Below are 18,958 nucleotides of genomic sequence, written 5' to 3'. Positions count from 1 at the left end.
CACATCAGAAATGAACCACCCCGACTGGGTGGGTGTTCTGGTGAAGGAGATGGGCCAGATGCTGAAGGAGCACATTTCCCCAGTGGTAGCCTCCTTAGCCCCAGTGGGTGGGAAACCCTCCCCCTGTCCTGAAGAGGGAGTCTGGTGGTGCAGCAGTGGAACCCACAGACTTTACAACCAACCAGGTTCCAGCTGAACCACAGGGGCGGCCACAGCCAGCAGCAGTTGACCCTGTGGAAACAAAGAAGTCTAACATGAAATCAGACACCCAGGTAACAAGGATAAGAAAGGAGGTCCCTCACAACCCGCAGGGGAGCCAGAGGTTGAGATCATCACTGAGTCCCTGACATATGAAAGTCTCCGTAATCCGCAAAAAGATGTTGCACGATGGGGACATGAGGCTTATATAGCCTAGTTACTACAGGTCCAGGACCTTGTGGGTATAGGCATCCAACTAAATAGTAGTGAAGCAAGGAATTTGGGACCCTTGACCCAGGACTCAGGTGTAAATCAGGTATTTGTAAGGGAGCCAGGGCCCCTTTCTCTCTGGGAGTGGCTTTTAATAACTGTAAGGAAGAAGTTTGTCCACAGAAACAAAATGCAAGACCACCATGGCACCATCATAAAATGCTCTGGAAGACCCTTGAGGAGGGGATCCAAAAGCTGAGAGAAGTGGCAGTATTGGAGGTACTCTTTAGGAGGGGTGGACAGCATGATAATGACCCCGACAAAGTCAGATGCACAAGACAATGTCGTGGAATCTAGCTACTCTCAGACCGTCTCAATACACTATATTCATTACAACTATTAATGCTGATAACAACCGAGAGACAGTGAGTTCTGTCACCAACAAGCTCAGAAATTATGAGAGTATGATCAGTGGCCCAATGCAGGCTCAGGTCTCTGCCTTGGTTAAGGAACTCAAGAGGAGATGAGGAGGAACAGTTCCCATGTAGCACCAGTGCAAGTTACAGGCCCCAGAGTCAGAGCTCAACGTCCCCCAGCTAGAGAAAGAGGGTACACCCCATGAACTGACCTGTGGTTCTTTCTGCGTGACCATGGGGAAGACATGGGAAGGTGGCATGGGAAACCCACTTCTGCCCTGGCAGCCTGGGTGTATAAGCTCAAGGAGAGAAACACTAACCGAGGGGTTTCCACTAAGATGAAGGTAGCCTCAGCCTCCCATGACGGAGTCACCAGGTATTATAGAAGTGAGGATGCTCTGTCAGATCCCCTTGAAGGAACCTCTACCATGTATGCCCAGGAAGGGAATAATAACCAGTGCTAGAGGGGCCCTGCCTCTAGCCAGGAAGAAGCACGGGAAAACTGAGTCTTTTAGATGGTGTAGATCCAATGGCCTGGCACATCAGAGCCACAGAAATATGAAGCTTTGGTTGATACTGGTGTACAGTGTACTCTGATGCCATTGGGACATGAGGGGACAGAACCTATTTCCATTGCTGGGGTGACAGGGGGATCACAGCAATTGACTCTGTTGGAAGCCGAGGTGAGCCTGACCGGGAAGGAGTGGCAGAAACATCCAATTGTGACTGGCTCAGGGGCCCTGTGTATTTTGGGCATAGAGTTCCTCTGGAATGGCTATTACAAAGTCCCTAAGGGCCACAGGTGGGCATTTGGAATAGCTGCTGTGAGGGCAGAGGGCATTAATAAATTGAACACTTTGCCTGGACTGTCAGAGAACTCATCTGCAGTAGGACTCCTAAAGATAGAAGAGCAACGAGTTCCAGTTGCCACCTCGACAGTGCACTGCCGGCAGTATCGGACAAATCGAGATGCCATGATCCCCATCCACAAGATGATCCGTGAGCTGGAGAGCCAAGGAGTGGTCAGCAAAACCCACTCACCCTTCAACGCCCCATCTGGGCTGTGTGCAAGTCTGACAGAGAATGGAGACTGACTATGGACTACTGTGCCTTAAACAAAGTGACTCCACCATTTAGCACTGCTATGCCGGATATGCTGGAACTCCTGTACGAGCTGGAGTCCAAGGCAGCAAAATGACAATTGACATTGCTAACGCATTTTTCTCCATTCCTCTGGCAGCAGAATGCAGGCCTCAGTTTGCTTTCACCTGGAGGGGCGTGTGGTACACCTGGAACCGACTGCCCCAGGGGTGGAAACACAGCCCCACCATCTGCCATGGACTGATCCAGGCTGCACTGGAAAAGGGTGAGGCCCTGGAACATCTACAGAACATCGATGACATTATTGTGTGGGGGAACACAGCAATGGAAGTGTTTGAGGAAGGAGAGAAGATCATCCAAATTCTCCTGAAAGCTTGTTTTGCCATCAAGCAGAGCAAGGTCAAGGGACCTGCTTGAGAGATCCAGTTCCTGGGAGTAATGTGGCAGGTTGGACGGCATCAGATTCCTACTGAGGTCATCAATAAGATCACCGCAATGTCCCCACCAACCAGCAAGAAGGAAACACAAGCTTTCCTAGGCGCCATAGGTTTCTGGAGGATGCACATTCCTGAGTACAGCCATATTGTGAGCCCTCTCTATCTGGTTACCCACAAGAAGAACGATTTCCACTGGGGCCCTGAACAGCAACAAGTCTTTGCCCAGATCAAGCAGGAGATCGCTCATGTGGTAGCCCTTGGCCCAGTCAGGACGGGACCAGAGGTGAAGAACGTGCTCTACTCAGCAGCTGGGAACAATGGCCTGTCCTGGAGCCTTTGGGAGAAGGTGCCTGGGGAGACTCGGGGCCAACCACTGGGATTCTGAAGTCGAAGTTACAGAGGGTCCAAAGCCAACTACACTCCAACAGAGAAAGAAATCTTAGCCACCTATGAAGGAGTTCAAGCCGCCTCAGAGGTGATTGGCACAAAAGCACAACTCCTCCTGGCACCCCGCCTACCGGTGCTGGGATGGATGTTTAAAGCAGAGGTTTCCTCTACCCTTCACGCCACCAATGCCACATGAAGAAAATGGATTGCCCTCATCACTCAGCGTGCCCGTTATTGGAAACCCAAATCGCCCTGGGGTTTTGGAGATGATTATAAACTGGCCGGAAGGTGAAAACTTTGGTCTCACAGATGAAGAGGAACAGGAGCAAGTGACAGGTGCTGAAGAAGCTCCACCGTACAACCAACTGCCAGCAGAAGAAACACGCTATGCTCTTTTCACTTACTGTTCCTGTCACATTCCTAGAGAGGCCCTGCCCCTCCCTAGCAGATACCTGTCTTTCAAACCAAGACACCACCTTTTCCGGTTGAGAATCAGACCTTTCTGAACTGATCTAACAATGCTAAAAGAAAAGAAGCAAAGGGTAGGTTATATGATACAGGGATATCTGTGAGGATTCTAACTTTTTAGGGCCTTATGGGAATTGGTGTAAACTTTTCCTCCCCTTTGCAAGCGCATATTGATGTAACAAATTCAGCACAAGGAAATGTATATAAGTCTTATGGTTTAACAGGAAACTATTCAAAGCCTGGGAACTTGATCTGAAAAGTGACATTATGCTTAATTTGGCTCCCATGACAGAACTTCCATCAGGCTGAACTATTCTGCTTGAGAAGCTGATTAGCTAGGCTAGCTCAGTATTCCTTGGGAGTTCACGTCTTTCCTTTAGGGAGACTGTTGTCTCTTAAATAGCACTGAGGGCTAGGAAGAAATGCAGTTTTTCCCCCCCTTTTTCATTGGAGTCATTGATTCTGTCATCTTGAGTTCTATATGTTTGGGAAAGAGGAGTAATTTGCATCCAGCTTTAAACCAAACTCTTTTATGTTGAAAGTGTTGGTATATAAAGCAGATTTCTTTGTAAGAAAAAGCCTGGAGTTTGGAGTCAAAGCCTAAAAACCAAATCCATGACGTTGACAGTAGCCTTAGGCAAGTCATTTTACACGTCTGGCTCATTCATTAGTTATTCAGATGTGAATGTTATTACTATGAACAATATAACTATGAACAGTATAACTACCCAAAGTGAGCAGAAAAGCAACTGCACTGCTCTCAAGGGGGGAAAAAAATGTAGAATATAGAACAAGCCTAGTTTAGTTTGACACTTGTGGGAAGTCCATGACACAGTCTTGGTTTCTTGGCTTGTAAAGAGTTGTAATCATTTGAAGAGGTACTTTGGGCTCCTTAGTCGCTATTGAAATGCTGAGCACACGTATTAAGCTTTATCCTGTAGAGCATTTAGCTCCCTGGGTTATCGGTAAAGTGAAGTAACTTAAATCAGCGAAGGAATCATGCCCTTAGCCTCTGAAATGCCCTCAGACCTCTCCAGTGTTCACCTACTTGTCGGTTTTGGTGGTGGTAGTGGTGGTTTCCAGGAGAGGTGTTCATCACTGTTAATAATCTTGGATTCTTAATTCATTAAGGATATGATTTTTAAAGCAGCTTCTTACCTAACTTAAATATCCCTTTACAGGAAAATTAATTATTCAAGTCTAGAATTTATTAAGTGTGAGGAGAGTAAATGATCCAAACGTGACCTGCTCTTTCACGTTGGTTTGCAATGATTTTGATGTGACTTTGAAATCAAACCTGGTCACCAAAGTTCCAGCAGCACCGGGGTTAGCTTAGGGGCAAAATGGAGGGGGTGATGTGATGCGGAGAGGGTTTAACCAGCCCTGCAGTGTCTGTCCCTAGCGTGGGAGAGATGCGAGCGAAGCTGCTGATGCTCAGGGCAAATACAATGCCCGCCTTCCAGAGCTGCTGGCTCCCAGCTCTCCCTCAGGCCGGGCACACACCGGGGAGGCGGCGTAGCTGCTGGGTATGTGGCCATTAAAGTAACCCGCTGAAATTGCCTCTCCTTGCAGGGGGTGCCTGGTAGGAGCAGCGCAGGGCAGAGAGGTGAGCTGGGATGGTCCTCATAGCCGGCCTCGGGCGGACGACCGCCCTGGCTGCGAGCAGCCCGGCGCTGGCTCTGCCCAGCCTTCGCCCTGCCGGCTCTCCCTCGCGCACGGGCCCCCGGCGGGCGGAACGGCTGGCGAGGCCCGCGTTACCGCAGGGGCGCTGTGGGGACGGACCGGGCGGGCGCAGCGCCGCCATGGCCGCCCGCGTCCTGAACGTGAACGTAGGAGTGCTGGGCCACATCGACAGCGGGAAGACGGCGCTGGCGCGGGCGCTCAGCACCACCGGTTCTACCGCCGCCTTCGACCGGGCGCCGCAGAGCCGCGCGCGGGGCATCACGCTGGACCTGGGCTTCTCCTGCCTGCGCACCGCTCTGCCGCCGCAGCTGGGCCCAGGGCCCGGCGAGCTCCAGTTCACGCTGGTCGACTGCCCGGGGCACGCCTCGCTCATCCGCACCATCATCGGCGGTAAGGGGGGCGCAGGGGTGCCCGCCCCGGTGGCTGCCGTGCGTTCCGGGGTGCTCCAGCCCTCGTCGGGGTCCTCGCCTCGCGGGGCTGTGCCCGCTCGTGCCCGTGGTAGGAGCGGGGCCACTGGGAGTCGGGGTCTCAGGCTGTGACCAAACTGAGCGGACTCGGGGAGGGGGTGGCGGGGAGGCGGTGGTCTCAGTTTTTTCACGGACCAATGGCTTTGCTACGCTTGCTCGTAGTTGCTCTTCAAATAGAAATTAGCGCTCATAGAAAAGCACTTTTAACATGTAAGTTCTTGGGGTGCTGTTTGGCTGGTCAGGTATGCTCAGGTTTCTTACACTTATTGGAAAAAAAGGTATTTGTTGTGTATGAAGGCCGTAATAATGGCCCTATAGAATATAGAAGAGCCCTATAAATTTCTATTTTTTTGCCTGTTAAAGCTGTCAGAGTTTGATGTTGCCTGTAAAGTTGAGAGCTGTGATATAGTTGCTGGACGTGCCCGTATCATCTTGGAGGACTAGGGGGTTGTAACATGATAATTTTAGGCTTAGAAATAATTTTGGGGATCTTGGTAACTCTTCATTTTAGCCTTCATAGGTGATATCAGAAGGTTAATTTGGTTTGCATTAGGACTCATTTTAAATTAATTCACCTTGCTCCATCTCTCCCTTTCTTCTAAGGAGTGTAAGAGGTGGTCGGTGCTTGACTAAGGAAGGCTATGATGGAAATACAGCTGCAGAAGTTTAGAGTAGTCACAGGTTGATGCAACTGCGGGGACCAGCCTGCAAGTTCAGTTCCTCTGTGCTTTCTCTGCCACTGTCTGTTCAATGACAGCCTGGTGGTAGTTTCATATGACAGTGTTTCTTGGCTAGACTGACGTTCACCTGAGTTACTTGTCATGATGTAGGAATCTAACCCCCTTTTGAACAACTGTGTTATTTGTAAGTTGCTCTTCTTGTGGGTAGGATAATAAATATTTACTTTTTTGTCCGTTTCACCAGCAGTAAAATGCTTTGTATCATCAATGTCTGCACCACAGCTGCAAGGGAGGAGTGGCTGTGTGCTTAATTCCAGAAACCTGTGGTCTTGTAGCTATCTCTTGTATGAGACGAACCCTTATCGTTCTTTAGTAATTGTAAGCACCTGAAGCACCTTCAGAAGAGCAAAGTTGATGTTGGCAGTTGTTTCTTGGATGTGCTGAAAAATCGTTTGTAGTCAGACTTTCCTTCCTGACAGAAGCAATGAATCTGAATGGTGTAAACTTTCTCATGAAGAGTATAATGAATGGTGTAAACTTTCTCATGAAAGGAACATGGGAAAACTTAGAAATCAGCTTTATCCAGTTTTGTTTTTCAATAACCTTAACACTTCTCTGGGGTGGTGGTTTGATACACAGACTTCTCATCGCTTTCTGTTATTTTTATGGAGATCTCCAATCTATTTAGTCACAGTTGTCCACATCAGCTGAATAAGTTATTCAGATTTGTTTATTCATAGACCTTGCAGGGAGAAGGGAGACATGGATGTGATGAGATAACGATAGTTTTCTTCCCAGCAAAAATAATTCTTTACAGATGGTAATTCAGACATATAAGCACATCAAACTTGCTTAGTTCCAGTTATACCAGGTTATGTTTCTTACTGAAGTAAAATAGTTGATTAGTATGACTGCAATTCTGTGTGTTAAGGAAGGGTTGTAGAGAAAATGCAGTATTGTGTTAATAGTTTAAAGGATTAGGAACTTTGTGGTTTTGCTTGATAACATAGATGTATTTTGATAGTGGATTTTTTTTTTACTACCAAGTTTGAAAGGTGAAACCTTGATGATAAAACCTGATCTGTGTCTGTGGGGCTTTTTAGGTGCTTACAGGTTTGGTGTGGTTTGGTGAAACTCAAACTGAAGTGTAGCATGTCTTGTGTGATAGGGTACATTCTTTGGTGTTCATGTGCGTTTCAATAATGCCAACTTTTTCACCACTTCAGGAATGGAAAGTGAGTCTTCCCAGATAATGCTACTTGAAAAATTTAGGTTATTTTCATCTTCTTCCTCATCACTAAGCATTAAGGGTTCACTGTTCCAAACACTTTTCTCTGCAACCAGGAATACAACTACCCTTTTCTTTTTGATGGACTCTGCGGTTTCCCTGTAAATACACATTTTCTCTATATATGGTTTTTCAATAAGATATAAGTGCAGAGTACTTTATCTTCCTGTATTTATTCTGCACCTCAGATTTCCCACACCTCTTTAAAATATCAATGTTCTGAATGCAAATCCTGGGGTAACTATAGGTCCAAGTTGATCGGCAGAAAAACTAGAAGTAGGATGCCTGTGGGCAAGGGAGCTGGATGTGAGGATTTGGGAGGTGGACTGACAGCAGAGATGAGGGAGCTTCTTCAGAACTCTGTGTTAGTCTTGTGCATGCAGGGTTTGCAGGAGAAGCTACTGCTGTGAAAATATTACATCTAGTTTGCAGTTCTCTTTTTTCGCTGGAGGTGGAATAAACTAGTTGGCTTCCCCTTGAGTAATCTCTGCTCTTGGAAACACTGTCTGCTGTGGCTTGATAGCACCAGCATTGTTCACTCAGGTGTCCCATGAGATGAGGAGTTCAAGGATTTCCTTCTGAGGAGTCACTTTCTGGCTCTTCTCTTCCAAAGAGTAATTTTTACTAGTGGTGTCCCAGGTTATCTCTCTCTTGTAACTGTCATCTCTTCTGTGTTCCCAGAGTGCTTCTAAGGGTTAATTCCTTTGCTGTACAAAGCTGATAAATCTGCTCAGAGATTAAATGTTACTGTTTACCGCTCTTTAACATATTTCTGTTTGTAGCTAATTCCCGAAGTGGATTTTTTTTTGTGTCAGAATCTAATATTGCATTTTTGTCATGCTGTGCCAGGTAGTGCTTGACCTTGTGAATACTTCTCACAGTCACTCACAAGATGCTTGTTCAGGCACAATACCTTAGGATTAGATGAATGCAGAATACTTGGGCAGTAATCAAATGGAATGAAAAATAGAAGTCATATTTCATTCTGTGTGGCTACACTTTTCTTGCAAAGCTTGTCCTTGAAAATAAAACATATCGAATGTTAAATCAAATATGTGGTTTTTTTTTTTTTTTTGGGTTTTTTTTTTTTTTTTTTTTTTTACTTGCATGCTGGGAGTTGGAAATGTTGCAGGCAGTTTCACCCAAGATGTTTTGTTTAGCTGGAAGGTGATAGGGTTGGAATGGAATAAGTAATAGTCACTTGGTGTACTTCATCATGCCTTTCACTTGTATTCAGAGCGTACTGGTTTATATTTTTCCTGTGTGTCTTCCTTATGGCAGGAAGGCATTAATTTATTGTGGGTAGCTGTGTGGTTTGGACTGTGCTATGTATTTCTGTCTTACTCTTTCAAACAGTAAGAACAGAACTCTTCATTTTAAAATACAATTTCAGACTTTTTGTTTGCTTTAGCAGGCTCTTATCTCAAGCAAGACAACAAAACCAGTGTTTACAGCCATTTGTGTCTGACCTGCTAAGGAGAGCAAACAAACCTGAGTAGTTGAACCTTAAGAGCCAATTTTTACCTTGTCCCAAGCAGTTAGAAGCACCCGAATCAGCCTTACACTTGGTTTGTACACTTAAGGAATGACTGCAAGATGCAGGACTGATATTTTTGTCATTACTGCAATCTTCTGTTGCTGTAGAGATTTAGGGTGGTATTTTTGATAAAATTTCCAGCTGAGGTGGAGTAGTTTTTGCCGCAGCACTGTGGGGTTTTTTAAGTTTCTTTTGTTAATGTTCAGCTCCTGATCTTCCACAAAGCTGATGTTAATGTCGTTGGAATAAAATAAAGAGTTGCTTTTAACATTTGTTTGTCACAGACCTGTGCATAGTAGGGTCTGGAATAGTTTCTCAAATGAGTTCAGCAGGAAGGGATGCCTACAGAGGGGTTAGAAAAGTTAATCTGCCAGACAGAATTCAATCCCCATATTTCATTTTAAGACCACTTTGTGTAGCAAAGTAGTTTAAGCAGTAGCAGATTTTTTCCTTGCTGGTGGTTAATTTCATGCCTTACAAAGGGTCAGCACACTAATGCAGGAGAACACGATTATCTCATCCCAACTTCCCCCACACAGGCAACCAAGGGATACTGAGTGTTTGCTTTAGGTGAGCCGTTGTCAGATGCCCTTTATCTCTCTGATTTCTAGATGGATCCTCAAAAGAACTTCTGAATCAGAAAACTGTCTTTTTGTTTTCGCCTCTGGACAGAATGGCCTTATAGGGTTTTAGTTGGAAAACTACTGCTTGACCCTGGTTGTTTAAACCTGGGCTGGGGGGAGCTCTGACAAGCTTGCAGTTTTGTAATCCTTATGCCTGTCTGAACCTTTGACCTTTTTACTTTATAACTGGAACTTCATTGTCACCATTTGTCCCTGCAGTTCCTTTCAAAGAAGACTGCCTTGCAAGTGTCTGTTTCCACTTTGCTGCTGTGTTCAGCTAAGGAAGGGTATTAATTCATACCTGATACATTGGAGAGGCCAAGACTTTTGAACTTCCACTAGACCTTGCAGAGGGGGAAATGAGCGTAGCAAAAGCATGTCTTGCTGATGCAAATGAGTACAATGAAAACAGGCTTGGGAGATTAAGGGAAATGTGGTCTTGCTACCAGCATTCAAGTTCAGTCAGATGCAGATTATTTGTAATATTAACATATCACAACCCACCCCTACCTTTTATCACAGATTAGGTTTTTTTGCTGTGTTTGTTGTAAGCTTTTAAGAGGATTTGTAAACTGAGTTACCTTTGCATTACTGCAATGAAAACACACTTCTGTTGATGTGAGCTTTTGTTTGTTGAGACCTTTGTGAAGATGTGACAGTTCTTAGTTTTTTTCTATTCTAGGTGAGTGAGCAAGTACAGTTTTATATGTAGTTTATTTACAGTTGTAGGTGTATATGTGGGTGACTTGCTGTTGAGTACAGATGTTGAATGGAGGGAAGGAGTGCCTTGTATTTAGTGGGTATCATTCTGGTCAGAGAGAAGTCATTAGAGAGTCTTGAGATCTTTGGTTGCCAGCTTGAAGTGAGAGTAACATAATGAACCCTGTTCTGGTGGAAAAAAATTAACCCGCAACTCTCGTGCAGTTAATTCCTATCCACAAACCTTGATATAGTGGAAGTACTCACGGGTTAAGGGACTTCAGCTAGCACTAGTGGGCATGTTTTCTAAAACCTGTTAGACTCTTTGGGCTCATGGTGCTTGTGAATTGCTGACACTGCTTTGTATTAAAATTTCAAATAAACTTTATTTCTGTAAATGAAAGTGTCCTTTTTTTTTTTTTTTTTAGTCACTGTAATTTGTCTGTCAGATACTTGTCTGACAACACGAAAGAGTATTTTTATTGACCTTTTAAAATGAAAACCACTTTTTTTTTAAATTAAGGAGCTATGCATGAAGAGAGGCAACCAATATAAAAAATTTGTTGCCTGGTCTCCACAACCCCTGGAATGGAACTTGGTCTCCTGGATGTTGCATTGCACAAGAGGGCAGTGTTTGCTTACAATATAGGATCTTAGGGATAAGTACTCGGGGTAACAGGCCAGCATGGGGGGAGTAACCTCACTGTGAATCAAAACAGAATTAAGTAGACAATTTGGAACACAACTCTGCATTAATTTTCTCATTCTTAAAGAAAACATCCTCTGTCTTTTAAGGAAGATTGGTCTTATTTCATCTATAATTTGGTTTGTGCTTTTTATACCTTAAGCAGTAGAAACTTATGGGGTGTTGTCTTACACATGACATGAGGTACAGGTAACAGGTGAGAAAAACATCTGATTTGATGTGGGAACCATGGACGAGTCTTTTATTTCCTTCCCCATTTCCCCATGTCCCCATGTCTTTTAATAACTGGGTTAAAGGAAGCTAGTTGTACTAAATCTGTTTTGACCCACTACTGTGTAAAATAGGATTTGTTGTGTGATACCGGGTAGAATGAAACTTGGGGGGGGTCTATCAGTGTACGTTAAGATACGGGTCTTGTGGTGTTTTTATCTGTCTATATCATAACTTCAATGGCTCTAACTTTCTACGTGTTCCATTGCTTCTTGTTACTGTGGGTTTTGTGAGCGATGCGACAGTGTGACTGCTACCATTATTTCTTTTCTATGCCCTTTTCCTCAATTTTGCAAGCTGGTTTCCCTGTTAAAGTTATGCATTCTACAATTTCCTAAACATACACAACAACTCTTAGGCAATATTAGAGACTGAAGCAGGAGGAGTCCTCTCTTCATTTTCTGGGTCACGTAGTTTTGCAAGGAGCAAGAAACCCATTGTCTTCTGATATCAAAAATTATAGTGAATAATCACATTCTCTTCTGCTGCTTCTTAGAATCTTGTCAGAAATGTACGGGTTTCTGTGTGGGGTTTAAAAGGTAAAAATAATAGTGCATTTCTTGTTTGGAAGATTTCATTTATAATGCAATTCTCAATCTTAAGTGTAGATTTTAACCAGTAGTATTATTATTTGAAACTTGTTTGAATGTGAAATGGTGCCTTGCTAATACATGACAATTTTTCTACAAAGCTTCTGAGTGGTTGTGTTTGTTTACTTGTATACAGCAAAACTGTGCTATATGACACTTTGTTATTTGACACAAAATCATGACAGCTTCTCAGGAAAACTTAATAACCAAGCGCTGTAGTGGTGATTGAGTCTGATCATTTTTCTTATTGGTTTAAAAGCAGAATTTCTTTGTTCCAGAATACTGTTTGCAAACATTCGTCAAATAATCACTTTTCACTTTTGCTTCATGCTTGTTCTTACTTTAAATTAATTTGTAAGCTGTTTGGAACAGCGGGGAAGATTTGTTAATCAATTTTTAGATGCTTTAAAATATCAGCTAATGTAGTGAAGTATTATAAATAACTGCGTAAAATCTAGAACAACTGACTGTAAAATATGAAGCATATTTATAGTTAAAATCACTCTTGTCAAAGTAAATTTAAAGCACATTTTTCAAAGTAGCATTTTTACTCATGATGGATATGCTTGCTTACCAAATAGTACAATTTGGCATCTCAGTGGCCTGCTAATTGACAAACCAGCTTTATAAGGTTTAACTGTATTTGTTCTGCATCTTAAATTAGAAATTGTCTGCAATTAGTAGATGCTAGATATAAGCAGAATGATATGTTGCTTATATATAAACTCATTTTTAATAGCTAGTTAGCGTCATGAACTGAATTTCCTTAATATATTTGTTTTGGTTTTTTTGTACTTAAAATAATACATGTTTTTGCATGCCTGTTGCATGTACTATTTATGAAAACCCCTGGAAAAACAAAATGCAGATGGAAAAACTGAGGTTATAATTGTAAAGCAGACGTGCAACAGCTCTCACTAAGTGAGCAAACCAAACCTGTACACTGTCATTGCTGAAATCCGTTAAGTGTAATAAAAAGGTTTTCCTTGTGGCAGTAAGTTGTTTTGTTCTGGAGCCCTAAGGTTGGTCTGGCAAGCTGAAGAACAGGGACAGATGTTTTGCAGTGGTAATTTCCAGCTGGATTCTTGAATATGTTGTGTTCTGTGGGTCACAGCTCATAACTGGGTGAAACTGAGTGTGAGCTTCAGCGAGGAGACTTGAACAGCTTGTAGGATAGCTGGGATTGCAGAGATACTGTGCATTCTGTGAGAAAATATTCCTTGTGCTATCTGTAGAATTTAGATTAGATAGCTGTTCTGAAGTGCTTCCTTTAAACTATTTGCTTCCAGAAAGTGTTGCAGGCTAAGTAAATACCAGTAATTCTTATTTCCCGTCTTCTTATCAATTATTTTACCAAAATGTTCTCGCACAGTTTATCTAATCTCTTGAAGTAAACATGAAATGGTTAATGTTGGCTTCCAAGTTGAATTACAATCTCGGTTTCAAATTTAGGCTGATTAATCCTACGTTAGATTGTAATTATCAGCATTACCAGCACTAGGGGTAGTTGGGACCAAACAATAATAAATATATACTTATGTTTATTGTAACAGCAGAAGGAGAGGAAATGGAATAGACAGGGTAGCTTAAATAAAAATGAAGAAATTGTATTCAGGAGCATCATGGAGGTAAAGGATGATAAAGGGGAATAAAAATTGAGGTTTGAATTTTGAGATTTATAGAAGTTGATCTGGGTAAGAATCCAGGCTGCCTCACCTCAGGCTCTGAAGAAGAGATAATTCATTTGTTATAGTTTTGTTGAGAATATATTTTTTTTCTTCATGTTATAGAAGGGGTGATGATGATGACTCTTTTGTCCGCTGCAAATCTGTTTTTTTCTGCAGTACTGCATAAGTGAATTTAATACAGTTATCTGTAGCACTTTCTTGTCTTTTGTGCTTACGTTTTCCTTTGTTTTCTGTCTTATTTGGGATGCAATGTATGACTGGCATATGAGAATAAACTGGTATTCTTGGATCTCAGGAGCTCTTTTTAGTTGTTAAACTTTGCCTTAATTATTTTTGGCCAAGTTTTACCTATCTTGTTTCCATTAAATGCATTGTAGAGCAGGTGAACATATTTTAGATATAATTCTCCTGTATATGTAAAATTTGAAATGGTCATGAAGAACTTGTTGGGTTAAAAAAGCTATAGAAGTGTTTGAGAGTTGTTGATAGAACTGTCCTATGATATTAATAAGGATAGGCATAGGAAATGTGGTGGGTTTTTTTCTTTTTTTTTTTTTTTGTCAGAGATGTTTATTCTTACTTAAATCTACTTCTCTTATATTGAAAACTATCCTTTCAGCAGTATTGCTTTGGGGAAGAAAGTTTTCCAAAGCAGAGACTTCATTTCAGAGAGAAAAACAAAACTGTAGCTTTCTTTTTTAGGATCAAGAAGAGGGGGAGGGAAAATGGTTCCCTTGTATTTGATTGTGCAGTTGGATGGAAGACAAAGCTCAGTCTCTTTTGCTGACTAATGTCATCATCAAGGCATTTTTTTTCTCCCACAGAGCAATTTTGTCTCCATTGAGACCCCCACAGCCACTGGCAAAACTGTGGCCTGAGATTAAATCTCATGCTTGGGTGAAATTCTAATGACTGTAATTGTTTCCTCTTTTTAAGTTTGTGGTCCCTTCATCAAAGAGTGGTGCGGAAATTATGCATTTTTGTTGTAAAAGGAGAGGTCATGATTACCTGAACCTGTGGTTGACTTTGGGGGATTCTGTGTCGTGTTCTGGTGGTGGTTATCCACTCTGACATTGCAGTGGGTGAAATGATTTAAAGAGTTGCTTAGAGTGGATGTGCAAAGTACCAGTGTGGCACAGCTTGGTCCTCTCTTGCTCTGTGCTGTCGTTGTCAGGTGAGTGCAGCAGCAGCTCTTGTGTGTTGATCACCTGCTGGAACAGGAAGGAAGAAGTAGTAAATGTGGGCTGAGGGAGGTTTCTGTGACAGATCCTGTACAAAGGACTTAGGACTTATCAGCAAGTGTTATTGTTAACCCTCACAGTGCTTATTGGAGCTGTTCAGCATCTTGGAGGATGGCACCAGCGTGGTGGTGCTGGTTGTGAAGGAACCCAGCCTAAGTGTGAAAGTGGATATGCAAAGAATTAGACAACTTAGTAAAGGTAGATTGCCTCATCCTGCAGAATTGGAATGTACATGTGCAGCAGTGTTGCTGTGTGATGGAAAGACTCGGATAAGTATTTTGTGTTATCTGGCTTTAGTGTGCAGTTCTGTATGTACACAATTTTGGGACTGTACTGTCCCCTAACTCTGAAGATTTATGAAAAAAAACTATGAACTGTACCTTAAGTAGAAAACATTTTGAGTTTGTACTCTCATTTGGGAAGTATCCTTTAAAGAGGTCAAAAAAACTGACCAAGATGGATTTTATCAGAGAATAAGGAAAATGGTTCAAATAGTATGTAATTTTAGATGTCTAGGTTGCATTTAGAGACTAAAGAAATCCCATAACATCATCATTGTTAAAAGCATTCAGCATTAAAATCTTTCCCTGATCTCTGAAATGATGAGTATTCAGTTTAGAGTATTAAAAAGTTTATCAACAAAAAGCCACCAAGTGTCAGCAGTGCTGTTCACCTAAGGGACTAGCTTTGGGCAGTTGACACTGAGGCTGGCCTCTGCCTGGCTATATTATAGCTTCAAATCATATGATAATATGCCTAATTTAAAAAAAAAAAAACACTTAAAGCTTGTAAAACCTGAAAAGCCAGTTTTTACACTGAAATTGTATCTGTTTGTATATGTATAAATAAAGCAAATAATAAAACCGTTGAAATAATATTTAATATTCTTGTGTATATCTGAGATTTCAAAAGTCACAGGTCAGGCACCCCTGATAAATTTTAAGGAAGTAATTTTGGTTTTTGGATTTGCATGCTGTTTGATAGGTTTTTACCCTGTGGGAGAGACCATAATGAGTATTTTTTTCCTCTGAGTGCATATTTCACCCTACTAATAATTGAGATTTCTCCCATTATTTCAAGTGCTGTGATAAAGTTGTGGTGCTGGTGGTGTTGGCCCATGTGTTTGTAGTTGAACTCTACTTTCTCTGGTGTGTATTGCCATATCCAGCAATGGTAGCTTTTTCTGTCTAAAACTGGTGTTGAACTGGAGTCTCTTGCGGGAAGAGATTCACGTGTCTGTGGTGCTGTGTAGTGCTTTTAGGGGAAATTTTTTTAAAAAAGTGTATTTGGTTAAATTGAACTGTACCAAACTTGTTTAGAGGAAATACTTTTCTGGTTAAGGGAACAAAAGAGTTTTGAACTGAAGCTAAATTCTATTTAAAAAAACCCAAACAAACAAACAAAAAAAAACAACCCACAAAAAAACCCCGAAAAACCAAAACAAGTGACTGAAAATTTGGTTTTCACTGAAAGTTTGTCTCAGAGATATTTTCATTACTGAACTGTGTTCACTAACAAATTATGTGGAGGCAGGTGTTTGGGAGTTCTTTCATCGTATGTCCCTAAATGTGCTTTTTTTATTTTATTTTTTTAAGCTTCATTTACAATATAAAATAGCTCATTATTCTACTAACAGCCAGCGCTGCTTTTGTGGGGTTTAATGTTTTCTTTGTTGTAATTTAAACCCAAACAAATCAAAGATAAATTTAGCTGTTTCTTTACTTAACCTGCATGAAAAAAAGCAATGAGTCCTAAACTTACTATGTAAAAGAATGCGGAGGTTTTTTAAGACTTGCAGTCAAATTGATGCAGTAGATGAAAGATACTTTGGTCACTGTACTTGTTTCTTTTTCCTTTGTAAAGATTTTTAATTTTGTCCCTTTAAGAAAATGGTAGAATGTAGCTAGGAAGAAAATAGATCACATAGAAAGTGATGTCAGGTTTATGGAATTTCTTGTTCTGTTCTTGTGTATAATTGAGTCAATCCTAGGTAAAACCAGGAATTTAATGTGAAATTTAAATTAATTGACAGTATTCTTTCAAGGCTTGTTTACTGTTTTAAATTTTTTTGCAGTAACTTACAAGCTCTTTCAAGAACAGTTGGAACAAAATAGTTACAAGAATGCTTGAGGTGAAGCTGACTAATATTTATTTTAGTAGCATATGATATTTTCTGTTGGAGAGCTAACCATTTTGTAGCATCTCAAGTGTGTCTGTATTAACTGCTGGTTTTGGATGCTGAAAATTTTCAGGATGCTACAGTGAAGTCATCAAAATGCACTCATTTTGGGGATGTTGTTATTCTATTTAGAAGCTTTATGTAAAAGAGTTGTACTTTTATCCCAGTCCCATTTTGTCCCAATGCACTCTTTGTTCAGAAGTAGAATAAATAAGTTCTGTGAACAAAAAATCTGTTTCTGCTATGAGGATGCTAAAGGGGAGCCTGATGTTCTCTAACAATAACCAATTAATTTCTGGGTCAGAAACATCGTAAGGTATAGATGCAGTAAAAGCAGCCAAGGTGAACTCAGCTGCAAGAAGTCATATATGAGAACTTACCATTAGAATAGAGTTGTGTAGTTAAGTCGTGATGGAAATACAGGATACTTGGACATAATCTATAGGTGGCAAGTGTGATTTTTGTAAGAGGTCAGCAAAATATCAAGTCAGTTTTTCAAAATTAAATACATTTTGGAAAATATGTTTTCCTGCTAAGTGGTAATGATTATTGTAAATACTTTAAATGTGTGAGTTGTAATCTCTCTACTTCTGTTAGCTCTGAGCACACCAAAAAATTGAGCTTTAATCACCAAGGCTGTATTCTTTCTTGGTGATTTCAGCATTTCATTAAGGAGTGATTAGTATTCTTCAGTTATGCATTCATTTACCTTAGTGTTGCTTTTACAGTTAAAGATAGTGTTGATTTATTGAATTTAGCTGATGCCAAGCAGTTTCAGCTGATTTTTTTTCTTTGCTGTATAAGAACTTGAAAGAAAGCAGTAGAGAGGCGTTTATAGCCTTGGCATAAGTTAAAATTATAATCTTACCTGATTTTTATGGGGAAAAAAAAGGAAAAAATGAAGCTTGTTTGTGGTTGTGTGGTTGTTGGGGTTTTTTGTTTGTTTGTTGTTTGGTTGGGGTTTTTTTGTTTGGTTTTGTTGGGGTTTTTTTTGTTGTTGTTGTTGGGTTGTTTTTGGTTGGTTTTATTGTTGTTGTTTTCTTTCCCACAGCTTTGGACTTTTCAGAATTCCTTTCTGAAGTCCATGTCCATAGGCTTTGTCTGCAGAACATAAATGGCTCATGGAGCGCGTGTTTCAGCTACAGGGTAATACGCTCTTTAGCAGGCCAGTGTGGAAGCTTGTACTTAGAAGAGATTTTTCTCTGTGTTCATAAGCTGGCAGTTCCAAAAATGCATTAAAAGATCTTATTTACCTAAAGGGATGTCAGGGAGGAAGGAAGAGGCACAGTGTAGTGTGAAATAGGATTGAAAACCAATTTCTTGATGTTTATAGGTTGTCCTTGTCTGTATGTATAAGTGGGAGAAGAAAAGGATCTTGCCACTTTTAAAAACTGCCCTTGTTTGTTTTGTATCATAACTGGGGTTAAATTTATGTGGGCACTGTTGAACTGAGAGTGGTTTGTGGCAGGAGTTGGGCTGCTGCTAACCCACGTTGCTTCACTTCTGTTTGTTTCGTGCTTTCTGTTTATATGTTTTAAAGTTATCAGTTTGGTTTGCTTCCAGACTTAACACTATCCAAGCCTGTTCCAGTGTATTAACACAGCTGCAGTGAAATAGACTTCTCTGCCTGCCCAGTGCTGCTGCAGAGGGAAGAGATTGATGCTGCTCTCTTGGGACTGAGAACTTCAAAGCTTTAATTTTGCTGGTAAAACCCTTCCTAAAACTTACGTACTTTGAGATGTTGTGATTCAATTTTCAATGGACCAACAGAGTCTAGGTCCTGGAGAGAGGCAAATCACATTGTACACTGAATTCTTGTTTTTCTGAGTAACGGAAAACATTAAGTATGTTTAAAACATGATGACTACAAATGAGAAAACTGTTTATAAAACTTTTTCCCCTCTTGTGGTGTCTCAGGTCTCTCTCCAGCCCCAATGAGTACCTTGGTTTTAACAGGACATGAGAAGTAAAAAGCATACACAGATGCTATTATTACTTTATTAAGGGAGGAAGAAAATTAAATATCCATTTCTCTGATTATTTGATTTTTTTCTTCTGTGTACACCAGTCATTAGATGATTTCATTTTAT

The 18,958-nt window shown here is 41.3% G+C and overlaps 1 protein-coding gene across 4 annotated transcripts in view; it reads left to right on the top strand.

The window, feature by feature from the left end:
- The first annotated feature begins 4,725 nt into the window (after positions 1-4,725).
- The window catches only part of EEFSEC (eukaryotic elongation factor, selenocysteine-tRNA specific), a 124,505-nt gene continuing 110,272 nt past the window's right edge, over positions 4,726-18,958 (top strand). Inside the window, exon 1 of one of the 4 annotated variants that reach the window (XM_040076361.2) lies at positions 4,726-4,743. Coding sequence is in view for 2 of the 4 variants with exons in the window: in XM_040076356.2 (XP_039932290.1) it covers positions 5,020-5,290 (271 nt within the window). In the remaining 2 variants the exon portion in view is untranslated. Of the gene's footprint in view, positions 4,744-5,001; positions 5,291-5,566; positions 5,646-18,958 lie in introns of those variants that run through there. The other 3 variants (XM_040076356.2, XR_005702824.1, XM_040076357.2) reach the window with 3 other exon arrangements.

The sequence above is a fragment of the Hirundo rustica genome, chromosome 12 (assembly GCF_015227805.2).
Source record: "Hirundo rustica isolate bHirRus1 chromosome 12, bHirRus1.pri.v3, whole genome shotgun sequence".
NCBI classification, from domain to species: Eukaryota; Metazoa; Chordata; class Aves; order Passeriformes; family Hirundinidae; genus Hirundo; species Hirundo rustica.
This window is presented reverse-complemented; position numbering and strand designations above follow the sequence as displayed.